Consider the following 20,943-nt stretch of genomic DNA (forward strand, 5'->3'; position numbering starts at 1 on the left):
GCATTGTAAAAAAGGAGAATTAATATTAATGTTTAAGTGATTGAAGAAATGACTTGTTCTTTACACGGATGGCGACCTTGTCGATATCTTTTCGTAGGTAAACTTGGCTGTATTTCACCCATACAAATTTATAGTCATTCTCCTTCGCGAACTGTCTCACATCATAATGTAGCTGTTTTACTTCAGGTGATAAGTGCTCCGAAACATATATCATGCGTGTTTCTCCTTCAATTCCAATATGCTTCGAGCTTAGCCTGTCTTTGGGGTGTTCTTTATTGAAACGATGAGCGGCCGATAGAACCGAATCACGCAGCCCCGGCGACGCCAGTGTTACAATTATATTGCGAGGTCTGTTGGATGAGAGATCCATCTTGGCAACTCGCCGGCAGGCGCGTATGTCTACTTCTGTGACTGGGGTATTTACGGTCTCGCACAATTTCTTAAAAACCGTATTCAACTCTTCTTTATCTCTTTCTGGGACAGCTTGCAATTCGATGTTGCAACTACGGGATATTTTTTCCAGAGAGGAGATTCGGTTGGACAAGCTTGCATAATCATTCTGCAGCTTAGAGTGTTCGCTTTCGAGTTTCTTGATAATTCGATCCTTTTCATTAACCCTCGACTGCAGCTCTTTTACCTCGTTCATTATAAAATCTGTGGTTAAGGTAAAATCCTCCTTAATCTGCTTTATAGCCAAATTAATTTCTTCAGCAATCAAGGTTTTAACATCATTTTTCCAAGCAGTACGTAGGTTCGTCATGGCCAAAGAAGATGGTGCTAGCTTCTGATCGAAAAGAGCGCTTATATCGTCAAGGGACAAGTTATGCGATGAGCGATGGGCAGTAGGCGATTCAGTGGCGCTAGCAGGCAGGCGTACAGAGGTATGTTCGGAGCGCATTCTACGAGATGCGTTAACATTCATGCATGAAGGGCATTTCAATGTAGCCAATAGCTCAGGTTTAATATCCGAGACCTTTTTCGTGTTGATGTTTAAACACGAAAGACAGTAGCGTGACCCGCAAGCATTACATTTGACGGTTCTACTCTCATCTAAGTTAGACGAACACCCAGTACAATCCATTGCTGGTAGGTATAAGGTGTTAATAATATGCAAGTGCTGACCTCTGTAGTAAATTAGTGGTAGTGATCGTTAGATGCGCACTATCGATGTATAGTCGCTTGAAGCGTAGCGGTCCGTTTAAAACTCACTAGATGGCGCTCACAAGAAACGTTGATAGTGATCCTCAATTTTAACGGCGAAGTCTCACGCATTCGTGGTCTAGCGGACAAGGCGCTGCACGGCGCTCTCAAGACCCCGAGTTCGATTCCCACGTCTCCGGTCTTTTTAGATTATCAATTTGTTTGCAATTTCAAAAAAATGAAATAATAAGCAAAGATTCACCGAATTCCGCACCCAATGAAGCGCAAGCGAGAGGTCCGATGAAATTCACAATGGCCGCCGTGGCAGATGGGTCCGCACGCAAGTTGAAGCAGGAGGCGCCGATTCTCTTCAAGTGACGTCAGGAATGGTAAGTGAGAGGTCCGAAGAAATCAAATATGGCCACTGCAGTATATGGGCTCTCCGATAAGAGTAAACAGGAGGCACCGAACTTGACCACTGAGCCAAAAGCAAGCAACTACAAATACTCAAATTAAATAATCAAAAAGTATAGTGATCGCACAACACACGTCCGCTCGGTTCGAGAACGAGGAGAGAAAAAAAGTTATTGCTCTAGAGCAATTTCTTCCAGGCAACCACCAAAAGGAAACAAACATTTGCAAACAACTTGGATGCGGGATGGTGCAATAAAAAAAAATACCTAAAAGTAAAACTAAAGTTAATATAATAAATACTCTATACTATACGTACATATATTAATAAATACTCAATATAATATAATCCATATATACTAAAAAATAAAACTCTTTATACTTACATAAGTTTTGCGCCTTTTGATCGTGACTAGTGAAATGCCGTTCCCGGGAATGTTCCCAAAGTGGCAATGTTTCTGTTGTAAAAACTCTTTAATAGCAAGGAACCGGCTGTTATTTTTTTTTTTTCAAATTTTTCTTCTACTTTGAACACATTTGCCTCATCATAGGCCTTTACATCTTGATCAGATTTATACGGCGTTTCTGTAGCAACGTCTTATTATGGCTGAAAAGTCCAATACGAGAGCGGTAATAGCGCGGGCATTTCAACTGAGGGTCGTTAGATGATGTGGATAGCGAAGCGACCAGGGGCGGATCCAGCTTTTATGCCAGAGGGGGGTTACCAGGTCGCAGACAACCTATCTCCGCCCAGGTCGGGTCATTACCCCTATGACGACACCCTACCCCCCACCCCCTTGATCCACCCATGAAGCGATTCATTGTTCTGTCTTTTTTCTCGTCTGTCATTAAAAATGTGGAACCAGACCTCGTCATGTGCCTTGCAACCATCGACCAAAGACTTCTTCGAAATGATAGGTAATAAAGCTCTTCATGCATAACTTTTCTTTCTCTTTTTTCTTCTTTTTTTGTCTGTATTTTGTGTCCATTGTGCTCAATAAAGTATTTTATCTATCTATCTTTTCCAAAATAGGAACATTCCCTTGAGCGGCACATCAGTGATTGTGACGTTTCTTCGACACCCTAAAATTATATATGACAAGCACATTTTCATTCTGAGATTTTGGGTAATGACCTAGAAGATCATTTTCTTTTCAACATGTTTATAGTATTTTGGAATTTAAAGAAGGAAAGGAAAATATTATAATAAGTCGATTAAGATTGTTCACAAGAAAAGGACCTTGTTTGTATGATTTTTTGTACAATATTGAAGATATTTTCTAAGCCAATGTATGTAATATATAAAAAAAACCACAATGATTTGAAAAGTTTACTTAAAAACTACTTATTGAGGTTTACTGGTTATAAAAAAAAAACAAAGTAGCGCTCATTATAATATATATAAAGCTCAAATTGAACGTTACTACAAATGTATGCTTTGACAATAATGTCAAAGCCCACTGTACACGCATAATAATGCGTACTAAATAGTCATAGTAATTGTGGACTACTAGACAGTTTCCTGCCGCGTCAATTTACATATTTACGTAATTATTTTAAAAACCACTGTAGTTTATATGGAAATACTTGTAGCGTCATTAATAAAAGCGATCAAACGTCGTACTCATTGTTAGTTAATTCATAAAAATTCGAAAAGAAATATCGATTGATTTTTGATCATCGTAGACTGGCTTCTATTTCTAGATTAGCATTTTTTTGACCCTGTCAGATACCCTATTGAGAAGCGCATGTTAAGAATGTTTGGACACGTGGAGCGGATGAAGGATATATAAGGCGAAAGTTGTTGGTAAGGCTGGCCCAGGAAGACCTGGGAGGACGTACATTGACCAAACTGGGAATGTCCTTAAAAAGGTTTAGTACGATCTACTCCGAAGTGAAGCGGCGCGCGTGTATGAGGCGATTGATGAATGTGCAGGTAGCAAGGGAATTGTGTCAGAAACGAACTAAATGTAATTCTTTAATCTCTGCTTACTCCAGTGGGAAACAGGCGTTAGTAAGTACTCTACGTCATTCACACGGTATCAAAATCAATAACTGAATCAGCAATCGTTATTTAGCGAGTTTATCTAATCGTGGAGCGCACGGAGGCCTCCGCGGTGGCAGAAAGAGATAACGATACAAAATACCCGTTTAGAGCGAGACAGACGCAGACTCGGTTCGATGGTCGTGAGTCACGCTACCGCGCGAACGCAGCCTCCATAGCTACACGAGATGTGATGGAAGCGGGTTTTTTTATATAGAATTGTTGTGTACTTGATGGTTCTGATATAGATATGTCTGTCTGTAGGTACTGAGGTGATGGCTTTGTAGTGTCAAAGCGTGTTAATGACCTCCACACAGCTGTTGTCCTGTCTTTTATTTGCTTCGAATTGCGTAACGAGTGGATTTAAGTTTAGGTCTTTTACATTGTCTCCAAAAAAAAGGGTGGGAGAATTCTACACCGACAAGCGCGTGGCTCTTTAAGTAGGCACAATGTTTTCTGTTTTCTCTATCTGATAACTTTTTAGTCCATGCTTGCGGTATTTTTTATTAATAGATTTGAGTGCGTTTGTTCACGATCCTACCTGATGTTAAATGGAGCACGCAAACCCAAATAGTAGGCATTCTTGCCTTGAATATCCCCAAATTTTAAACATTTGAGTCTTATAAAGAAAAATAAGGCTTAAGTCTAATAGGAATAGGAACTTCTGAGTACTGAGAATTCATCCAAAGATCTCTCTTAGCTACTGTAGAGGTTTTTGGTCGTGACTATTTGTAGATTTATCTCATATGACATTCACTACTTGGCCGGACAAATCATTGTAGCAACGCATCACTTGGTTTATTTATTATCTTCTTAATGAAGTTTCATTTAACCACATTCAGAAATAAAGAAAGAAAAAAAGATTTATTATTATTAATATTTCGCCCACTAATCTAGTGTTTTGCAGCACAGTGTGCGGCCGCACATTGGGTCAACATGATGGCACTCTTGCCAATATTGGTTTGAAATTTCATATTCTGAACGAAGCCTTTTTGTGGTTATTGCAGCCCTTTTACATCCGGTGAAAGGCATGTGTATTATGCGTAACTTATTTGTGAATGGTCCCTTTATAGTACCGCAAAGGACAGACAGACACAAATCACGCAAGCTATCTACGTATATCGAGGTAGACAGAACCAGTAATCACCAGAAACTATACAATAATTTCCAGATAAATCTAGTTATGGAGAGCCTTCCTTCGAAATTCACGCGAAGCAAAAAAAGAACAACAATTTCTCGCGTCTTCGACAAAGAGCCAAAAGATTTTTTACCGCAAAAAGACAAAAGAAAGGAACCGGTCGGCGCGGCTTCGACGGAATAAAATAACTTTTTTCAAAATGGCTTCCGAAATGGCGAATTTGGCTACGTAAACTCTTATGAGGTAGTTGATTTGCGTACGGTATTTTGCTAGTTTACACTCTGCCTTTTCCGAAAAGGATTACAATCAAGTCAATGTTTTAATTACTAAATAATAACTCTGACACCACGGTTGATGAGGTTGGTAATTCACCTCACAACCCACACGACAGAAGAGAGAGAATATTTTAATTTGTGAAATAAAGTTTCTGACACACGTGCTGTAATTTTCAAATATCGGTAGCAGCCTAGTGAGTTTTGGTCTCTAAGGCCTGAAAGTAATCTTCGGCCTGAATGTAAAACTTATGAGGTGGGAGCCACAATCGATCAAAGACAACTTGCAGCCACTGATACGGAGGCCTAAGATGGATATGATGAGCCTTATAGTGTTAAGAGACCCTATCACCCACAATAATTGTCCATCATGTTGGAAAGGACACAATCCTTGTTGTCAGATATTATTATTACGACATGTGCGTGAAAATAAGTAGAACAAAATAGAAATCTATTCTAAGCTCAGAGGGGGTGGATTACCAACCCATCAACCCTGATGTCAGGGTTATTACTGAGCCGCCAAAGACACCTGATATGGCTCTTGTAACTACTGCTTACTTACATCGGTAAATAGTAGCCGGGACCAACGGCTAAGGGGGTGAGGTAAATCTAATGGCGACACGTTATAACTTTAACCACCTTATAGCCACCACGTTATTTCGGCACCTGATAGGAATTGGGTGGTTTCCTAGGTCAAAGATAAATTATGAAATTCTGATTACAAAAGACAGGTCTAAAGCTGACAAGACACGTTTTCTTTTTTCTATTTATCTTATTTATGAATTTTTATAGAGAAATATGTAATAAGTGCGACATTTTGTCACGTTTTCTATGACGTCTCAGGTTGCTTTTTCATAGTAATTTCGTGTTTTGACGTTTAGTAAAAAGTAACTGATTTGATTAGAGTTACCGTTTTAGTAGTGTTATTCTTTGATATGCCTAGTCTATACCTAATTTAAACCATACCAAAACCACAATACATAGCAAATAAGATATTTGAACTCAGCGGAAGCATATAATGCGGTTAATAACTCTACTTATCCACTTTAATGCAATATCACCATTATTTCCTTAGCAATAGAAGTAGAGCCGACTGTATTTTAACTTTGCAGCTTGGAAAATTAAACGTAAAGTTGAGATGAAGGAATATGATTTTAAATTCTATTGAAATAGAAGTTAAGGTGGTTAAAGTTATAACGTTGTACGGAGACAAAGGCTTGGGTTACATAAGTTATTCTAAGCTGGGAAATATGAGACTCGACATATAAGTTTTACTTAGTTTTGTGGTCGATTGTAGCGTTTGGTTCGTTGGTATGTAGCTGGTAGTGTGTAAAGGTTTGAAAGAGGTCTCTACATTCCCCGAAAGAGATTTAGCGTGAAGAATTCCTCTTATTACGAACTTGGCTTCTTCGACTATCATATTATCATCAAAGTCTTCATACATGTTCGCTGATTTGAAGTTTTTTATTTTGTCATGCCAAATTGTGGTCCGTTTGCCCCGGTTACTACTTGTGTAAGTAAGTAGTCGTCACACATGAGTTATGTCAGGGGCCTTTGGTGGCTCAATAATAATCCTGACACCAGGGTTGATGAGGTTGGTCATCAACCTCACAACCCACACAATAGAAGAAGAAGAAGATCCACCTCATAAATCCCACGATTGAAGAAATGCTTTTTTTAAAGTAACGTTTACTTAAGCACAAAAAAGCAATGTAGCGCCATATTTGTAACCTGTTTTTAACATAAGAACCCTCAGTTGTTTGGCGTGGCTACCTATTCAATATTTATAATCTATACTATAAATTTTGCACCGGGTGAGAGCCCTCTGCGCTCGCCATTTGCCCGGCCAAGTAGTCAATGCCGTTAGTGGCAAATCTACAATAAGTCACGTCAAAAAAAAACTATCTACGTATCTACCGGTCACGAAGTGTATCTTAGTTTTATTTTATCACACGAACCCCGCTGTTGTACAAGGTGACTCGCCAAATTGGGATCCGTAAAGGTTGGGTCTTAGACGAGTTATGTGACCTCTCATGAGGCTTAGAAGTTTATTAATTCCTAGTGCCACTGGCAGTGAGTAGGTCTGAAGGTATTTATTTATTTATTAAGTACTACTACTTTGTATGTATAAAACATTAACAAAACATAAAAAAAGCAATTGCTAAAATAAGACTTATATATATTGTCATATATTATGAGTTTTCTGTAAAAGTATATAAGTATACTTATATATAAGTATGTAATGATACGTAATGAATTATTTTACTGGTAGAATGTAACCTAGATTATATACGATATGACATGTAATACGAACTATTATAAATAAATTAATATGAATATAGGAATATACTCTCATTATATTGTTATATTAATTCACTAATAAAATTCACTAATTAGTACGAAATGAATAGTTCAGAAAGACGGGTCTTCAAACCTGTCCAAAAACACCAGCTAACTTCAATATTTTTTCCAAGAAATCACGCGACCTTGCCCTAGACGCCAAATGTCACGTAAGGAAATCAATGTTGACTCAGGCTTGGACCGAAATAGCTCGGCTAAAACGCGAATGTTCCCAAAATAACGACTTAAAGTGGTTTGGTGCTATATTAAGCTCGCGTGATGAATATACGCACTGGTTGCCGGCGGTTTCATTCTTATCGTGTGCAGCTAGAGTGAGACGGACTATCCGGGTGCTTCTCCGTACTCCTTAGTTGCTTACGGCCATTTCAGAAAGTAAACCCAAAAAACGAGCGGGGGGGGGGGGGGAGAATTACCGTCCTATACGTAGCTAATACTCTCAAAGATAAAGAGTTAGGCTAGTTTTCATCCGACTTCTCCAGAAGAAGAAGTAATGTTGGACCCGCAAATAAAAAAGTAAATGTTTATCACGTACTCAGCGGTGAAGGAAAACATCGTGAGGTAACCCACATTTTGAAATGCATTTTCGGATGTATGTGACCTAACATGTATTGGGCTGGTTTTAGACAGGCAGGCGCTTCTGTAAAATACCGAACCTGTCAAATCTTCAGGTTAGCTAAGCGGATTCTGTGAAAAACGGGACAATGCTAGAGAGATAATAAAGTTAAAATAAATTCATTTAAAACAGTTATTAGTAGATAAATAAAGATGTAATTATCTACTCCGTTCCTCGGCCGTTTTGGTTGATACTGTTCTTGGCGACAACTACTTTACAATTGCACTTAGAGATTAGATAGAGCTGGGTGACTCAACTTAGCCCGGTTTTTACCTCTTCTTATCGTGTGGGTTGTGATATGGATTACCAGCGTCAATAACCCTGGTGTCAGATTTATTATTGAGCCGCCAAAGGCCCCTGACATGACTCATGTAACGACTACTTACTTACATCAGTAAGTAGTAACCGGGACTAACGTCTTAACGTGCCTTTCGAAGCACGGACACCACGGCATAGGGTTTTACCTGACTACTAATGTTTTCGGCTACTATAATCAACACAGCTACAATAACATCGGATAATGCATTATAAATACATATTCTACGACAAGTACTTTACCTATTTCAATTACTAAGTCAGTTTATGATTTGTAGGTAGGTATTTCAGCGAATATTACGACCACAAGTTCACGTATTATAAGTTCATAAATTACGACCCCTTCGTAATGAAGCAAGGACTGTAAATTCCACCTTGACATCAAACCGCGCCCTAACCCAACTTGACCTGGCCTACTCCATACCGCACCACGGCACATAAGCGGTAATAGGCTAGTTTCCAACTAGTCAAATCAGTTACTTTTTACTAAACATAAAATACAAAATTACAATGGAGTTCGTATGAAAAAGCAAACTGTGCAAAGTCAAATATCATGGCTGATTTTTTAAACTGACGTATCTGCATTTTTTTTGTTAAAATAATTTATTTATTATTTAAAGCGTAACGGTTGCCCATGGCGTTATAAATATACAATGCCTTCTAAAACACATATTTATGTCTTATTGACCATAATAAAAGGTGCAAATCAGATTCGCTTAAAATTTCAGATACGTCTGTTAGCGACGTCGACGACTATATGTGCAAGCAAGCCATTTGTGGGTTGACCTAAAGGCGAGGCTTTAGCACAAAGGTCGTTAAGCTTTCATATCCACTTTAGTCGAAGTGTTCCTTTAAAGTACCTTCGAATAAACGTACCTTTGAACTGACTAACTACGCACGTTTTGTTGTATTTTTGCAATTTTCACTCAGGACTTTTCGAGGAAAATTACAAAGAATTTTGCAAAGCTTATAAATAAGTATCAATTGGTAAAGTTAAGATCATCAACTCCCTAGCATTATTCCGTTTTCCACAGGGTCCGCTTACGTAACCTGAAGATTTAACAGGTCCCACTTTTTACAGAAGCGCCTGACTGTCTGACCTTCCAACCTGCGAAGGGAAAACCAGTCCAATACAGGTTAGGTCATATACTTCCGAAAATGCATTTCTCTGCATGTGGGTTTCCTCACGATGTTTTGTTTCACCGTGCTCAAGCACGTGATAATTATTTATGATCCAAACATGAATTCGTAAACAAATTCGTCAGTCATTGGTTTAGGCCTGGATTCGAACCTGCGACCTCAAAGTGAGAGGCAAGCGTTCTACCAACTGGGCTACCACGGCTAAATCGTTAATTAGAAAACGTCAATCATGGCCGCCGATCAAATGACGTTTTTAATTAAAAAGTAAAATGAATTCGTAAAGACTTAGGAACGTTTCAGACTATCTCTTGGACGTCAATAAATAACTCAAGTGACAAGACTGAGTGGAGGTTTACATTTGGATTGCAATGTTACATTTAAATTGTTTGAAATATTTTATTACTGTAATATTACATTGAAGTGGACACTTCTTGGACGCAGAGGCAGAGGCAGACCCAGGAAGCGATGGAGAGACGACCTGGTTGCGTTTCAGACGGATTGGAGAGAGATCGCTCAGGACAGGCAGAAATGGAAGCTCAGGGGGTAGAGCCCAGCAGTGGTACAATCCAGGCTAACTAAAAAATATTACATTACTATTAGCTGTTACCCGTGGCTTCATTCGCGTGACACCCTACAAAACCATAGAAGTATTATACAAACTTTTTACCCCCTCAGGGGTTGAATTTGGCAAAACTCCTATCTTTGTGACCATTTACGTCCTAAAAGGAACCCTCATGCAAAATTTGGTACTCCTAACACGTGTAATTTCAGAGATTTCGTGATGAGTCAGTCAGTGAGTCTCTCGTTTTTCTTTTAATATGTATAGAAAAAGATCACAGAGGGAATAAAACGGTATCTTATGTTTTAATATAAGCTCACGATGAGGTACAATCAAAGAGCAAAAGTTCAGTCACTGAGCCCAGCGAATTATTTGTAAACAGCGGTGAAATTATGAACCATTAGTTGTCATAATTATAAAATTTATGTTTTTGTAGGTGTCTTCAGTCTATTACAAAAACGACTTGAAACCAGGAGGTCTTAAGTGCAACCAGTTAAACTTTGCAAGAAACTGATTGGAAGTTTTGCGCCTCATCGTACATTCTTCCAAGATGACCTAAGTACCTACACCTCACTGACCACTGCCCTATTTTTTCCCTAAAAAGTAGCATTAATGTTACACCGACAAGAGCGTGGCTCTTAAATTGATGATGATGAATGGTCGAGCCAACTACGTTAGTGAAAACAGCACTATATTTTTTTATACGTAATAACTCATTGGTGAAAGTCTGGTACCGGGATTGGAACCGGCGCTCCTCGTTTGAGAAACAAGCTGGTGAGCCCCAGGACCACAGTGATCTTACGTTTTTCCTGTTATCAAGCTTGCAAATGATTTTTGAAGTCGAAAAATATCACAGCAATGAAGTGCTTTTAATTATTTTTACAATGTCCAAACAAATAATATGACTTCAAATAATCCGTCTGAGACCACGCATGTTACGAAGTTACAACATACATTATAGCTGGCCGTAATGAGGCATACGTTATGTACAAAAACACTATGAGTCATACGCATGCGCGTACGTTTCTCTCGCCATCTGTGCCGCCGCGGGCGTCAGATGATTTACAGTTTTAATCTCATTATCGTGTGTGGAACTCTAATGTTGTCTGTTGGATACTATGACATGGCTTTGTCGCTGCTTATAGTGAAAACCTCAAATACTTTATTGCACTAATACATAAACTGCCTATATACGTCCCACTGCTGGGCACAGGCCTCCCCTCAATCAACCGGAGGGGATATGGAGCATACTCCACCACGCTGCTCCACTGCGGTTTGGTGGACGTGTTTTTACGGCTAATAGCCGGGACCGACGGCTTAACGTGCCCTCCGAAGCACGGAATCATCTTACTTTTTCGGACAATCAGGTGATTCAAGCCTGAAAAGTCCTTACCAAACAAAAGACATTCTCACAAAGTGATTTCGACAATGTCCCCATCGGGAATCGAACCCGGAACTCCAGATCGTGAGCCTAACGCTCTAACCACTAGACCACGGAGGCTGTTTATTGCACTAATATAAACGGGAATATAAACGGGAATATTTACAAAACACTTTTAACTAAGTACATGGCAAATGGTGTCCTTATCGCACAAAGCGATCTCTTCTAGACAACCATAAGGCGAGGAAATATGTAAAAATAAATTGGAAATATGTAAAAAATAATTATTTGATTTTGATTTGAATATTAAAATATTGCTGGTGCAAACTATAAGTACAACTTACCGACCACGTAAGCGCCATTTTGAAAAATCACATTCTAATGTGATTGTTATCAATAAAACCTCCATTATTTTCCGTCTTTCAATTAATTTAAATCCGGGTAAAAATTTAAACCGCAATTTTTTACTTGGATTGAAATTAAAGTGTCTAATGCGAGGATTTGTTAATAAAAATCACATACAAACATAAACTCACGCGTATTTTTCCATTTGCTTAAAAAATCACATCAATTTATTACAATTAGTATAAGCAATTATACTTATTTTTCAAAACGTAGTTTTCACTAAGAAGGGTTTTTGCCTTGTTGAATAAATATATTTTTGAATTTGACTGAAAAATTATCAACCAGTATTATCACAATCATTATCACAACAGGAGATAGGAGTTGATGGCGTCATGATTCATGTCTTGTGTCGCTTCGTGTTGTTGTCTGTTTGTTGATTCAAGTGTGGTGGTGGTGGTGTGTTTATACTTGGTGTTTGGTTATGACTTGGAAAAACCAGTAGTGGTAAAGTTGTTTCAGATATGTCAGAACAAGACTAGGTTTATAATCACAAGACTATAAAGAAATCGGTTCATTTCATCACTCAACCTTGGCCTTTGGCGGCTCAATCATAACCCTGATACCAGGGTTGATGAGCCTGGTGTTCCACCTCACAGCCCACACGATAAGGAGAAGAAGATCAGTTAAAGACAATTTTTAATTAATACTTTGTATGTACCGATTGTAGACTGTTTTGGTTTATCTATTTGAAAAAGACATCCATTATCACCAAATAGATTTAAACTTAATAACGAAAATATTAAAAAAGAAAAACATATATAAAGTTATACAAAAGTAAAGCAATATAAACATTAAATTAATTAATAACTACTAAATTAAAATAATAACTGTAAAAATTTTCATTATGTTCCGTTTTCAGTTACTAAATTCCAAATTCAAAATCATCTACTCAATCTGTTTTTCGATTTAATTTATTTAGTTCTGTGCAATCCAATAATAAATGTAATATTTTACGAAAAGTTTCTTAACTACATTCGCTTTTCAATTTATTTTTTTTGGCGTAGTGTTGTAGAAACAAAAAATCATTCAAAAAAAAATAGTTTGCATTTAAACTATGGTTTTCCAAACTGTCAATATCCACACCGAGTATATCATTCCTTTCAGGCATCGCAGCTTTATGTGCTACAAATGTTGGGTGATGGTAATTGAGCCGCCCGACTAAACCTCTGTTTGTTTCTTTCTTTGCAGATAGAACCGCATCGGCCGTCTTGCTCGAACCCTCCGCTGCGCTCTCTTCGTTTTCATTACCGATTGCTATATTGTTGTTAGGTTTTGTTGTAAAATTCTCTTGGAATTAAGATTTCTTTATATTGACTTATTTATTAATAATCCCTACTTTATTCTTCACCCCTTTAACCAAGGGGTGTCTCGAAGGAATTAATTAGTAAGACTTCCTATTATAGTTCTTTAATATTGTAGTTTTTTTTTTATATTATTAGTTTTCGCAGCGTGTGCGATGAAATGACTTTGACATGATATTTTATGGCTATTTTGTACACCCTGGGTTACAATATGGAAGTTTTAGTAGGGTTCCCGGTTAAGGCCATCTGATGCAAACTTAAATCAAGTCGCATAAAAAAGAAACATTTCATTCAATCTGATTTCTGCAAGTTCTTTACTATCGATCCATTTTCCTAATGATTTTATTCGTCAACTTAGAACGAAGTGAAGTGGTGATTTTAATCCTTTTAAATCTTTAATGAAGACTTTGTCCTGTCAGAAACATTAGCTTCGTCCGCCATTTTGGACCATTGTGTTCGAAGTTAGATTGTCATTGTCCCAAAAAAATTATGGTCTTAATTAGTCACAGTTTATTAGGTTTGCCACTGCCAATTTGATTTTGTGGTCGAGTAATGATAAGTTTTTGTATAAAAGGTGGTTTTTTACGTAATTAATTTGCAGTTTTGTTCAGCGGTGAAGAAAAACATCGTAAGGAAACCACAGCCAGTCAGTCAAATGTTTCCTTTATAATACAGATAGGTTATGATTAAGAGCCATGCTCTTGTCTGTGTAGCATTCTCCATTCTTGTCTATCCAAAGGCCAATTCTTTGACTTTAAAAGACAAGACATACGCAATATACGGAACTATCAATACTCAAGTTCAAACCACAGTCTATGTCCTTGTTTGTGGTCTACAGAAGCTTATTAAGTTACAACTAGTTACAGTTATACTACTTCGCTTTTTATACTTCTATTTTTTTGCCTTTATCAGTTTACATCTCTGTGTAGCTTTAGGTAAAGCTCTGAATCGTGTTAATTCGCTAATTCGACCCGACATTTTACCTCTTTATTTACCATATTTCAAAAATGGAACAAATTGCCTTATGTTTTGATTTTTTTCATTTTTGAAGTGACCTTCTTTGTTTTTTCCTTGTGCGTTCAATAGAAAGAATTAATTCAAATTCTTGATTCGAAGTTTAAATGGTAAACTGAATACGCATTGTCCGTCGATTAATACATAAATAGTATCGATCGTGTCGTCATGGCAACGCGTGCTTGCATCGGTCGATTGATTTGTGCGTCAGCAGAGTTTATAAATTCACATAGGTTTAGGTTAGGTTAGTTTGGTGGACACGTGTTTTAGGGGTCGTTTCTATAGCGTTTGTAGACTATCCTATGCTAAAGTGCTCACAATTTATCAGGCAGTATTGTGATGTGACAACGTGACGTTAAGAGGTGTTGTTATAAAGTTTTGGGTGGTAGAGTTTGGAGTCTCTAAAGGAATTTCTCACCAATATTGTGCGAAAGTGCTGTGTCAGGGTCGTAGTGTTAACAAACTCTACAATAAAAAGTAAATATTAGTAACATACCCAGTTTTAATCAGTTAATATTACCATAAATGTCATTTACTACGAATTATAACAAGTAATATTAATAAAATCAGTTTACGCTTCTCACAACGACAAAATCTGTCTTCACTTGTTTTTTTTCTTCGAAGTCCCAGACGGAACACCCGCCGAAACGTTTTTTTTTTCTTAAAAAGTGACGTTCCTTTTTTGATATTGTCAACAGTAGTAAGTAGAATTTGGTCACCACCTAACCTTACGAGAAATAGTATTATGGTATTATGTATGTATGTGCAGTTTGTTTGTTCTTTGAAATAGGGGGTCGTTTAGGGGGTGTTTTTTACATTAGAGTCTAAATGCGGAAAACAGAGCCATAGGGGTCGTTTTTCTAGTGTTGCTAAGTTAGTTACTGTCGTAAATTAGTGATTATTTCTTAAATAAGTGTTTGTTTCCGATGTTTGATTGTTACGTCTATAATTGAGACCATTGTTATTAGAAACTGTATTTTTGTAGACTTTTTCGTCGGTAATTTATTTCAAATTACCCCATCTTCACATAATGGCTGATTGTTATCTTATGACGTAGATAGTTATTGATTGACGTGTCTCATATTTTGATATGTATACAGAGGTTTATTCTATTTCTAGGTGGATAGTATTTTGTTGTTTTCTTTTATGTGTTCTTGATTTGAAATGGGTAATAAAATATCATAGGCAGGGTTCAAAAATATCAACGGTATTCTCCATAAATATCAGATATTTTCGTACCCTGAGCAAAGTTTTTATTTCAATCAATTACAGGTTGAAACCAAAAACTGAACTATAAATGAATAAGTATTCAGTGAAGCGACTGTGATAAAAATAGTGTTACAAATCAATGTTAATATGAACGAACTTTGAGTGATGTGAAAATGGAACGTAAGCTTACCAGAGAAGACTTCATGAGGAAGAGCTTTAGGGCTGCTCCGAGGGTCTCACCCGCTCCGGACCCCGAGCCGACGGTCAATGGCGCCCCACCACCATCCCCAGTGTCCCTGGCCATGTTGGAGCGCACCCCACAACCGCAGAGAACTCAATATGAGATCACCTCAGCAGGCATTGCCCCGAAGAGGCTGGAGATCAACCGAGCGCACCCAATCCACCTCAAATCATTCCAAGATCCACCAGAAGAAAACGCCCCCTCTCCACCCTCAGACGACGTTCTAAGAAAGTTGGAGCGACAAATTGGTGAGATGGAACGGGGATTGGAAAGAGCGCAGAACGGGACAGTCGCAGTCGATGAGAGAGTTCGTTACGCTGAACACGAGAACTTGCTTCGAACTGGGGTTTCTTCCGTCGGTGGTGGCGGGTATCTGGCAGCAGACTCCGACACGGAACACGACGTCGTTCCGTTCAATAGAAACGAAAGCACCAGAAGCAGCACAGGCGGCGCCACTCCGGTTCCAAGACCGGCCACCAGACTGGCTAGAACCAACTCTGACACTCAACAACACCAGGTAGCCGCCACAGCGAGACTCATGCGCAAACTAGCCGACGGTGGCACTAAAGACGAAAAGACTAAAGTGATATCTCGGAAGGCGATCCAAGCCAGAATGGAAAGAGTGAAGAACTCGGTTGTTGGGACGAAGCACGAACACAGGGTTTTGGCTGAACACAGAAATGAACCTGTATCCCCGAGGACGCCTACGTCTCCGATCTCGCCTCGCTCGTCAATTCAGGTAATGTGTTTGTGAGCGTCATGTATCGTTGTAATGTGATTAATTTGACGTATACAATAGTATACATGTCATGTTACGTAATTCTATTGTTATTGCGCATGTGATAAGGTCAATGTTAGGCGTTTATAATAATAAGATCACCGTGGTCCAGTGGTTGAGCGTTGGGCTCACGATCCGGAGAACCTTGGTTCGATTCCCGGTGGGGACTTATCACAATAATTACTTTGTGATCCCTAGTTTGGTCACCTGATTGTCCGAAAGTAAGATGATACGTACTTCGGAAGGCATGTTAAGCCGTTGGTCGCGGGCTACTAGCCCAAAACACCTCCGCCAACCCGCAGCAGCTGGAGCAGCGCGGAGCATTCCCTTCTCAATCTTAGTCAATATATCGTCTTTTACGCCACATCTCTCCTATCGGGAATCGAACCCGGATCTCCAGATTGTGAGCCTAACGCCCTAACCACTAGACCATGAACGCTGTTTCGTCATGCAATTTTTGTAAATTAGTAGTTTTTTTGAATAGTTAAGAAATAATATAATGATTATTCAACAAGCGATATAAATCACTATTAATGCATCCATATGAAAAGGTTACAATAACAGCTCATTCCCACTTTCTTTGCACAGAGTAACTCATCAAATGACGTAAGCAAAAAAGACGAGAATATACGACACATCATTTATCTACATTTTCTGTGACATTATTAGATGATGTACTGTTGCTTCTGTGAGAATCTTGTTAGATGAAACACGTGGTTATGATTATCCCTACCATGGGCACAGTTCACGCCCACAATCTTTATGGGCAATAGTCGTATACCTAATTGAAAATTATTTTCCCAATAAAGAATGATTTTATACTAAAGTTACGTCACAGAAGAAGATTATTTTGAGAATGGCGTTAGTTAGTAGTTTATGTTTCGAACTAAAAGTATATTTTAGACAATTTATTGGAATATACCAATTGACTTAGAAGGTTCCTTAATTACTTATCACTTACTATAATTACTCCTTAGTTGCCTTCAAAACTAAGTATCAAACTTACAAAATTATGTTTTTTTAAGTACACTATGTCGCCGATTCTTGCAGACACCTCCTAATTTTATTTTAAGTTATACTTGTCATTTTCTTATCCGTCAAAAAGGAAAAGGACGGATGATTGACAATTGTCAATTTTAAAATGGATGAGTAAATGCACGAATAATCCGGATGAATTAAATAGGCATGTCGCTTAAATGCAACCCATTGGACGTGTGCTGTCAACTTAATTCTGTCGGGTTATTGGCCAATGTAAGTGATGTTTAAATTTCTGCCTAAAATTGGTGTGTTCCATAAATTTTATGCCTGTTGACCCGTCCTTTTCGCTTTTCGGCTAATAAGAATATTACAGGTATAACTTATTATAAAATAAGACGGTGTGTACTGGAATCAGAACCCATATATACTTTCGAAATAAAAAGAACTCGAAAAAAATATATTTTTATATATATAAGTTCGAAAGAAAGCTGATAAACTTATATATAAAACGTTTTTTATTTTAAATCTCAAACTTTAACTGCTCTATGTTTTGAAAAAAGAATGAAATCTTTTCGAGTTCTTTTTATTTCGAAAGTTTATATTGTGTACTTAAAAAGTTCTTAATATTCTATTTATTTGAATGTTATGTTTATTATTTTCTTTTTCTGTTTACAGGTAAGCCACACATAATGCTAAATCAATGCACATGGTGCGCTGGTGAGTAAAACTGTTTTTAATTTTGTGTAATAGCATATGGTGTAGTCTTCTTCTTTGCGAGTCGATGGCGATCGATACTACATTTTTCCTGACCAATAATTGGCCACGCTTACGGCATTGTCAGTGGCATGGTGTAGTAGGATGGCGTGAAAGAGAGTAGGGATATACTAGCAGTGGATAGATACAGGCTGAGTAGATAGATAGATAGATATGGTGCACAATTTGCGTATAGAAGAAGGATCGGTCTATTTAGCCTTGAGCTACGTTGTTGTGCTCCTACGAAGCTACGACAAATGCTGCTTAAATGTGTGAATTCGATTGGATTTGAACCTACGTCCTCTCAATAAGAGTCAAAGCGTTCTCCAAGTAGGTTAAACATAACCCAAAACACAAAAAGCCCAAAGCACAAAAAGCGCTTTGCGTGTTTGTAGGTTAAACATAAGCTCAAAACTATATCCAAATTGGGGTCAAATTCGAATTCAAAAATATCTTTATTCAGTGACATAGTTACACTTTGAATCGTCATTTTTTTACATAACGAACGTTTCATCCGCCTAAAACTACTGCTAGAGGTGTAGTTACAGATACATCCATAACAAGATGAAGTAATCACCCACACATCACCGAACTTTCTGTTAGACCATCGTGATGGGTGGTGAGTCATATCACACGGTACAAAATCATACTCTGACAATAAAGTATTGTATTTCAAATATTAATTGTATCCTTTTTCTTCTCCTCCTATCGTGTGGGTTGTGAGGTGGATTACCAACCTCTTCTCCTCGGAGTTACTATTGAGCCGCCAAAGGCCCCTGACATGGCTCATGTAACGACTACGTACTTACATCAGTAAGTAGTAACCGGGATCAACGGCTTAACGTGCCTACCTAAGCACCGATAGTCTTACTTTCGGACTTTCAGGTGATTGTATCCTTTCAACTATTTGAAGTTCCGCCCACCCCATTAAGGGTAACAGGCGTGAGTTTATGTAAGTTCAAATAAAGTTTATTATTAATACGTGGTTTCTCATAGGCTTTGGATTCACAAACACGAGTCAAGGTTGATTCGTGCGTGATCCGAATGTAGAGGGCGTATTACGTACTGTTTGTTGTCTGTAATAACGATATGGGATAAAATACACGCCTGTAAACACTACCGGGGTGAGCAGGAAGAGAAGTGACCGGAAGAGATGCAGTTTTCACTAACACAGTTGGCTCGACTATTATAGTAGACGGCGATACGGCTCACCACCTATCACGTTGGTCTAACACAATACCCGATACATAGTTCATGTTGATGGTGATGTACCTCTGACTACCTGTTTAGCACGAAGATAAGTTTTGTAATGAACTTCATTTAATTTAATTAATTAACTTTGTGGAACCAAAATAAAACCACCATTATAGTTGTATAGTTGAACAGGAAATCTTTTATTTTTTTATATCCCTACCACAGATTGTATTAAAATTCAAAATTCAAAAATATCTTTATTCAGTAGGTAACATAGTTACACTTTGAATCGTCAATTTCTACATAACGAACGTCCCATCCGCCTAAAACAATTGCAGCTTCTCACAACTTGTATAGCCGGGGAAAAGAAGCTGCAAGAAAACCTCGGCACAGGGCATGTTGGGGTTGACGTTCTTTATTTTTAAATAAACATAAAATATTATTATACAATTGAGTAATTTAGCTGCCTAATATCAGTTCTCAGACAGTTAATCCCATGCATTCATATCTTCTAAATAATCACTAACCTTATAATAACCTTTTTTGCAAAGTTAATATTTATATATTTATTATATTTAGTTCGAATACATGTTGGGGTTGAACACTACCCCAATTGGGATACAGTCGTGTGCTTATGTTATGTTGACAAGTCTGCCAGGGTTAGATATAAAGTTGCGTGGCGGCTGGCCAAATTGCGGGCACGTAGTCGAATGTAGGTGCTGCTCTAATTCCTAGCGCGCTTGACATTTCCTCGGGAAGTTATGACTTAGTGCGCTTTTAGAGACAAATGTTGTGCGAAAGTATAGCCGTGGTATTCCCCTTGGGAGAACGCTTGATTCTCACCTCTATGTGAGGTCGCGGGTTTGAATCCCACCACGGGTTTAAAACATTTTATTTTTAAATAATAAATGACTGAAAACCAGCGCTTTCAGCCATTTCCTTTTGCCCGTATTCGTAATATTCGTATTTACCTAGTTCTTAAAGAAAAATGTAAACTGTTACTGGCAATAAATTCATTTTATTCTAATTTATCACAGCCGTACAAGAAAACATCGAAAGGAAACCCACATTCCCGAGAAATGCGTTCTGTTGGTATGTGACCTAACATGTATCGTGCTGGTTTTCCCTTCGCGGGTTCGAAGGTCAGAGAACAGTCGCTTCTATAAAAAACCTGGATTGTTAAATCTTCAGGTTAGGTAAGCGGAGTGCGAGAAAAGCAGGATAGGAAGATGATGTTAATGATAGTGATAAAAATGTACAGGATTGAGTTATAGGTGAAATGTCAACCCCATATATTTTTATCACTTTCACGACAGTGACAATCAACAGATTGTCATGATCGTTTGCAACTTGGCTAAGGCCGTAGCGCATCGCCCATATAATGATCCATTATTTTAGAAAAGACACAATCCTTTCCATGTCGGTTTTCACGACATGCACGGGGAGATAGGAAATAAAAACTATAAAAGAAGATAGAGGTTTTTTTGTCCAACATGTAAAAGAAAAAACTCGCCTTCATTGCATTTTCCGTTTCTTGATCGCGTGACTTATATATACCTACCGTGGTTATAATTTTAACAAGCCACGCCACAATTAAAGCTGTTATATTTGTTATCATTTCATCTACACTATATTTCCACTGATCCGGATAAAAAAATCTTTTAATCCTAAAAAGTTTTTTAACGTAATAATGTAA

General features: G+C 38.0%; 1 protein-coding gene across 8 annotated transcripts in view; it reads left to right on the plus strand.

Moving 5' to 3' along the window:
• The window catches only part of LOC126378037 (MAP/microtubule affinity-regulating kinase 3-like), a 140,574-nt gene that overhangs the window by 31,575 nt on the left and 88,056 nt on the right, over window positions 1–20,943 (plus strand). For all 8 annotated transcript variants that reach the window (XM_050026115.1, XM_050026114.1, XM_050026120.1 and 5 more), the window contains exon 2: window positions 15,367–16,283. In XM_050026115.1, the coding sequence (XP_049882072.1) occupies window positions 15,477–16,283 (807 nt within the window). In that variant the 5' untranslated portion in view covers window positions 15,367–15,476. The remainder of the gene's footprint in view (window positions 1–15,366; window positions 16,284–20,943) is intronic.

Source organism: Pectinophora gossypiella, chromosome 25, assembly GCF_024362695.1.
Source record: "Pectinophora gossypiella chromosome 25, ilPecGoss1.1, whole genome shotgun sequence".
NCBI lineage: Eukaryota > Metazoa > Arthropoda > Insecta > Lepidoptera > Gelechiidae > Pectinophora > Pectinophora gossypiella.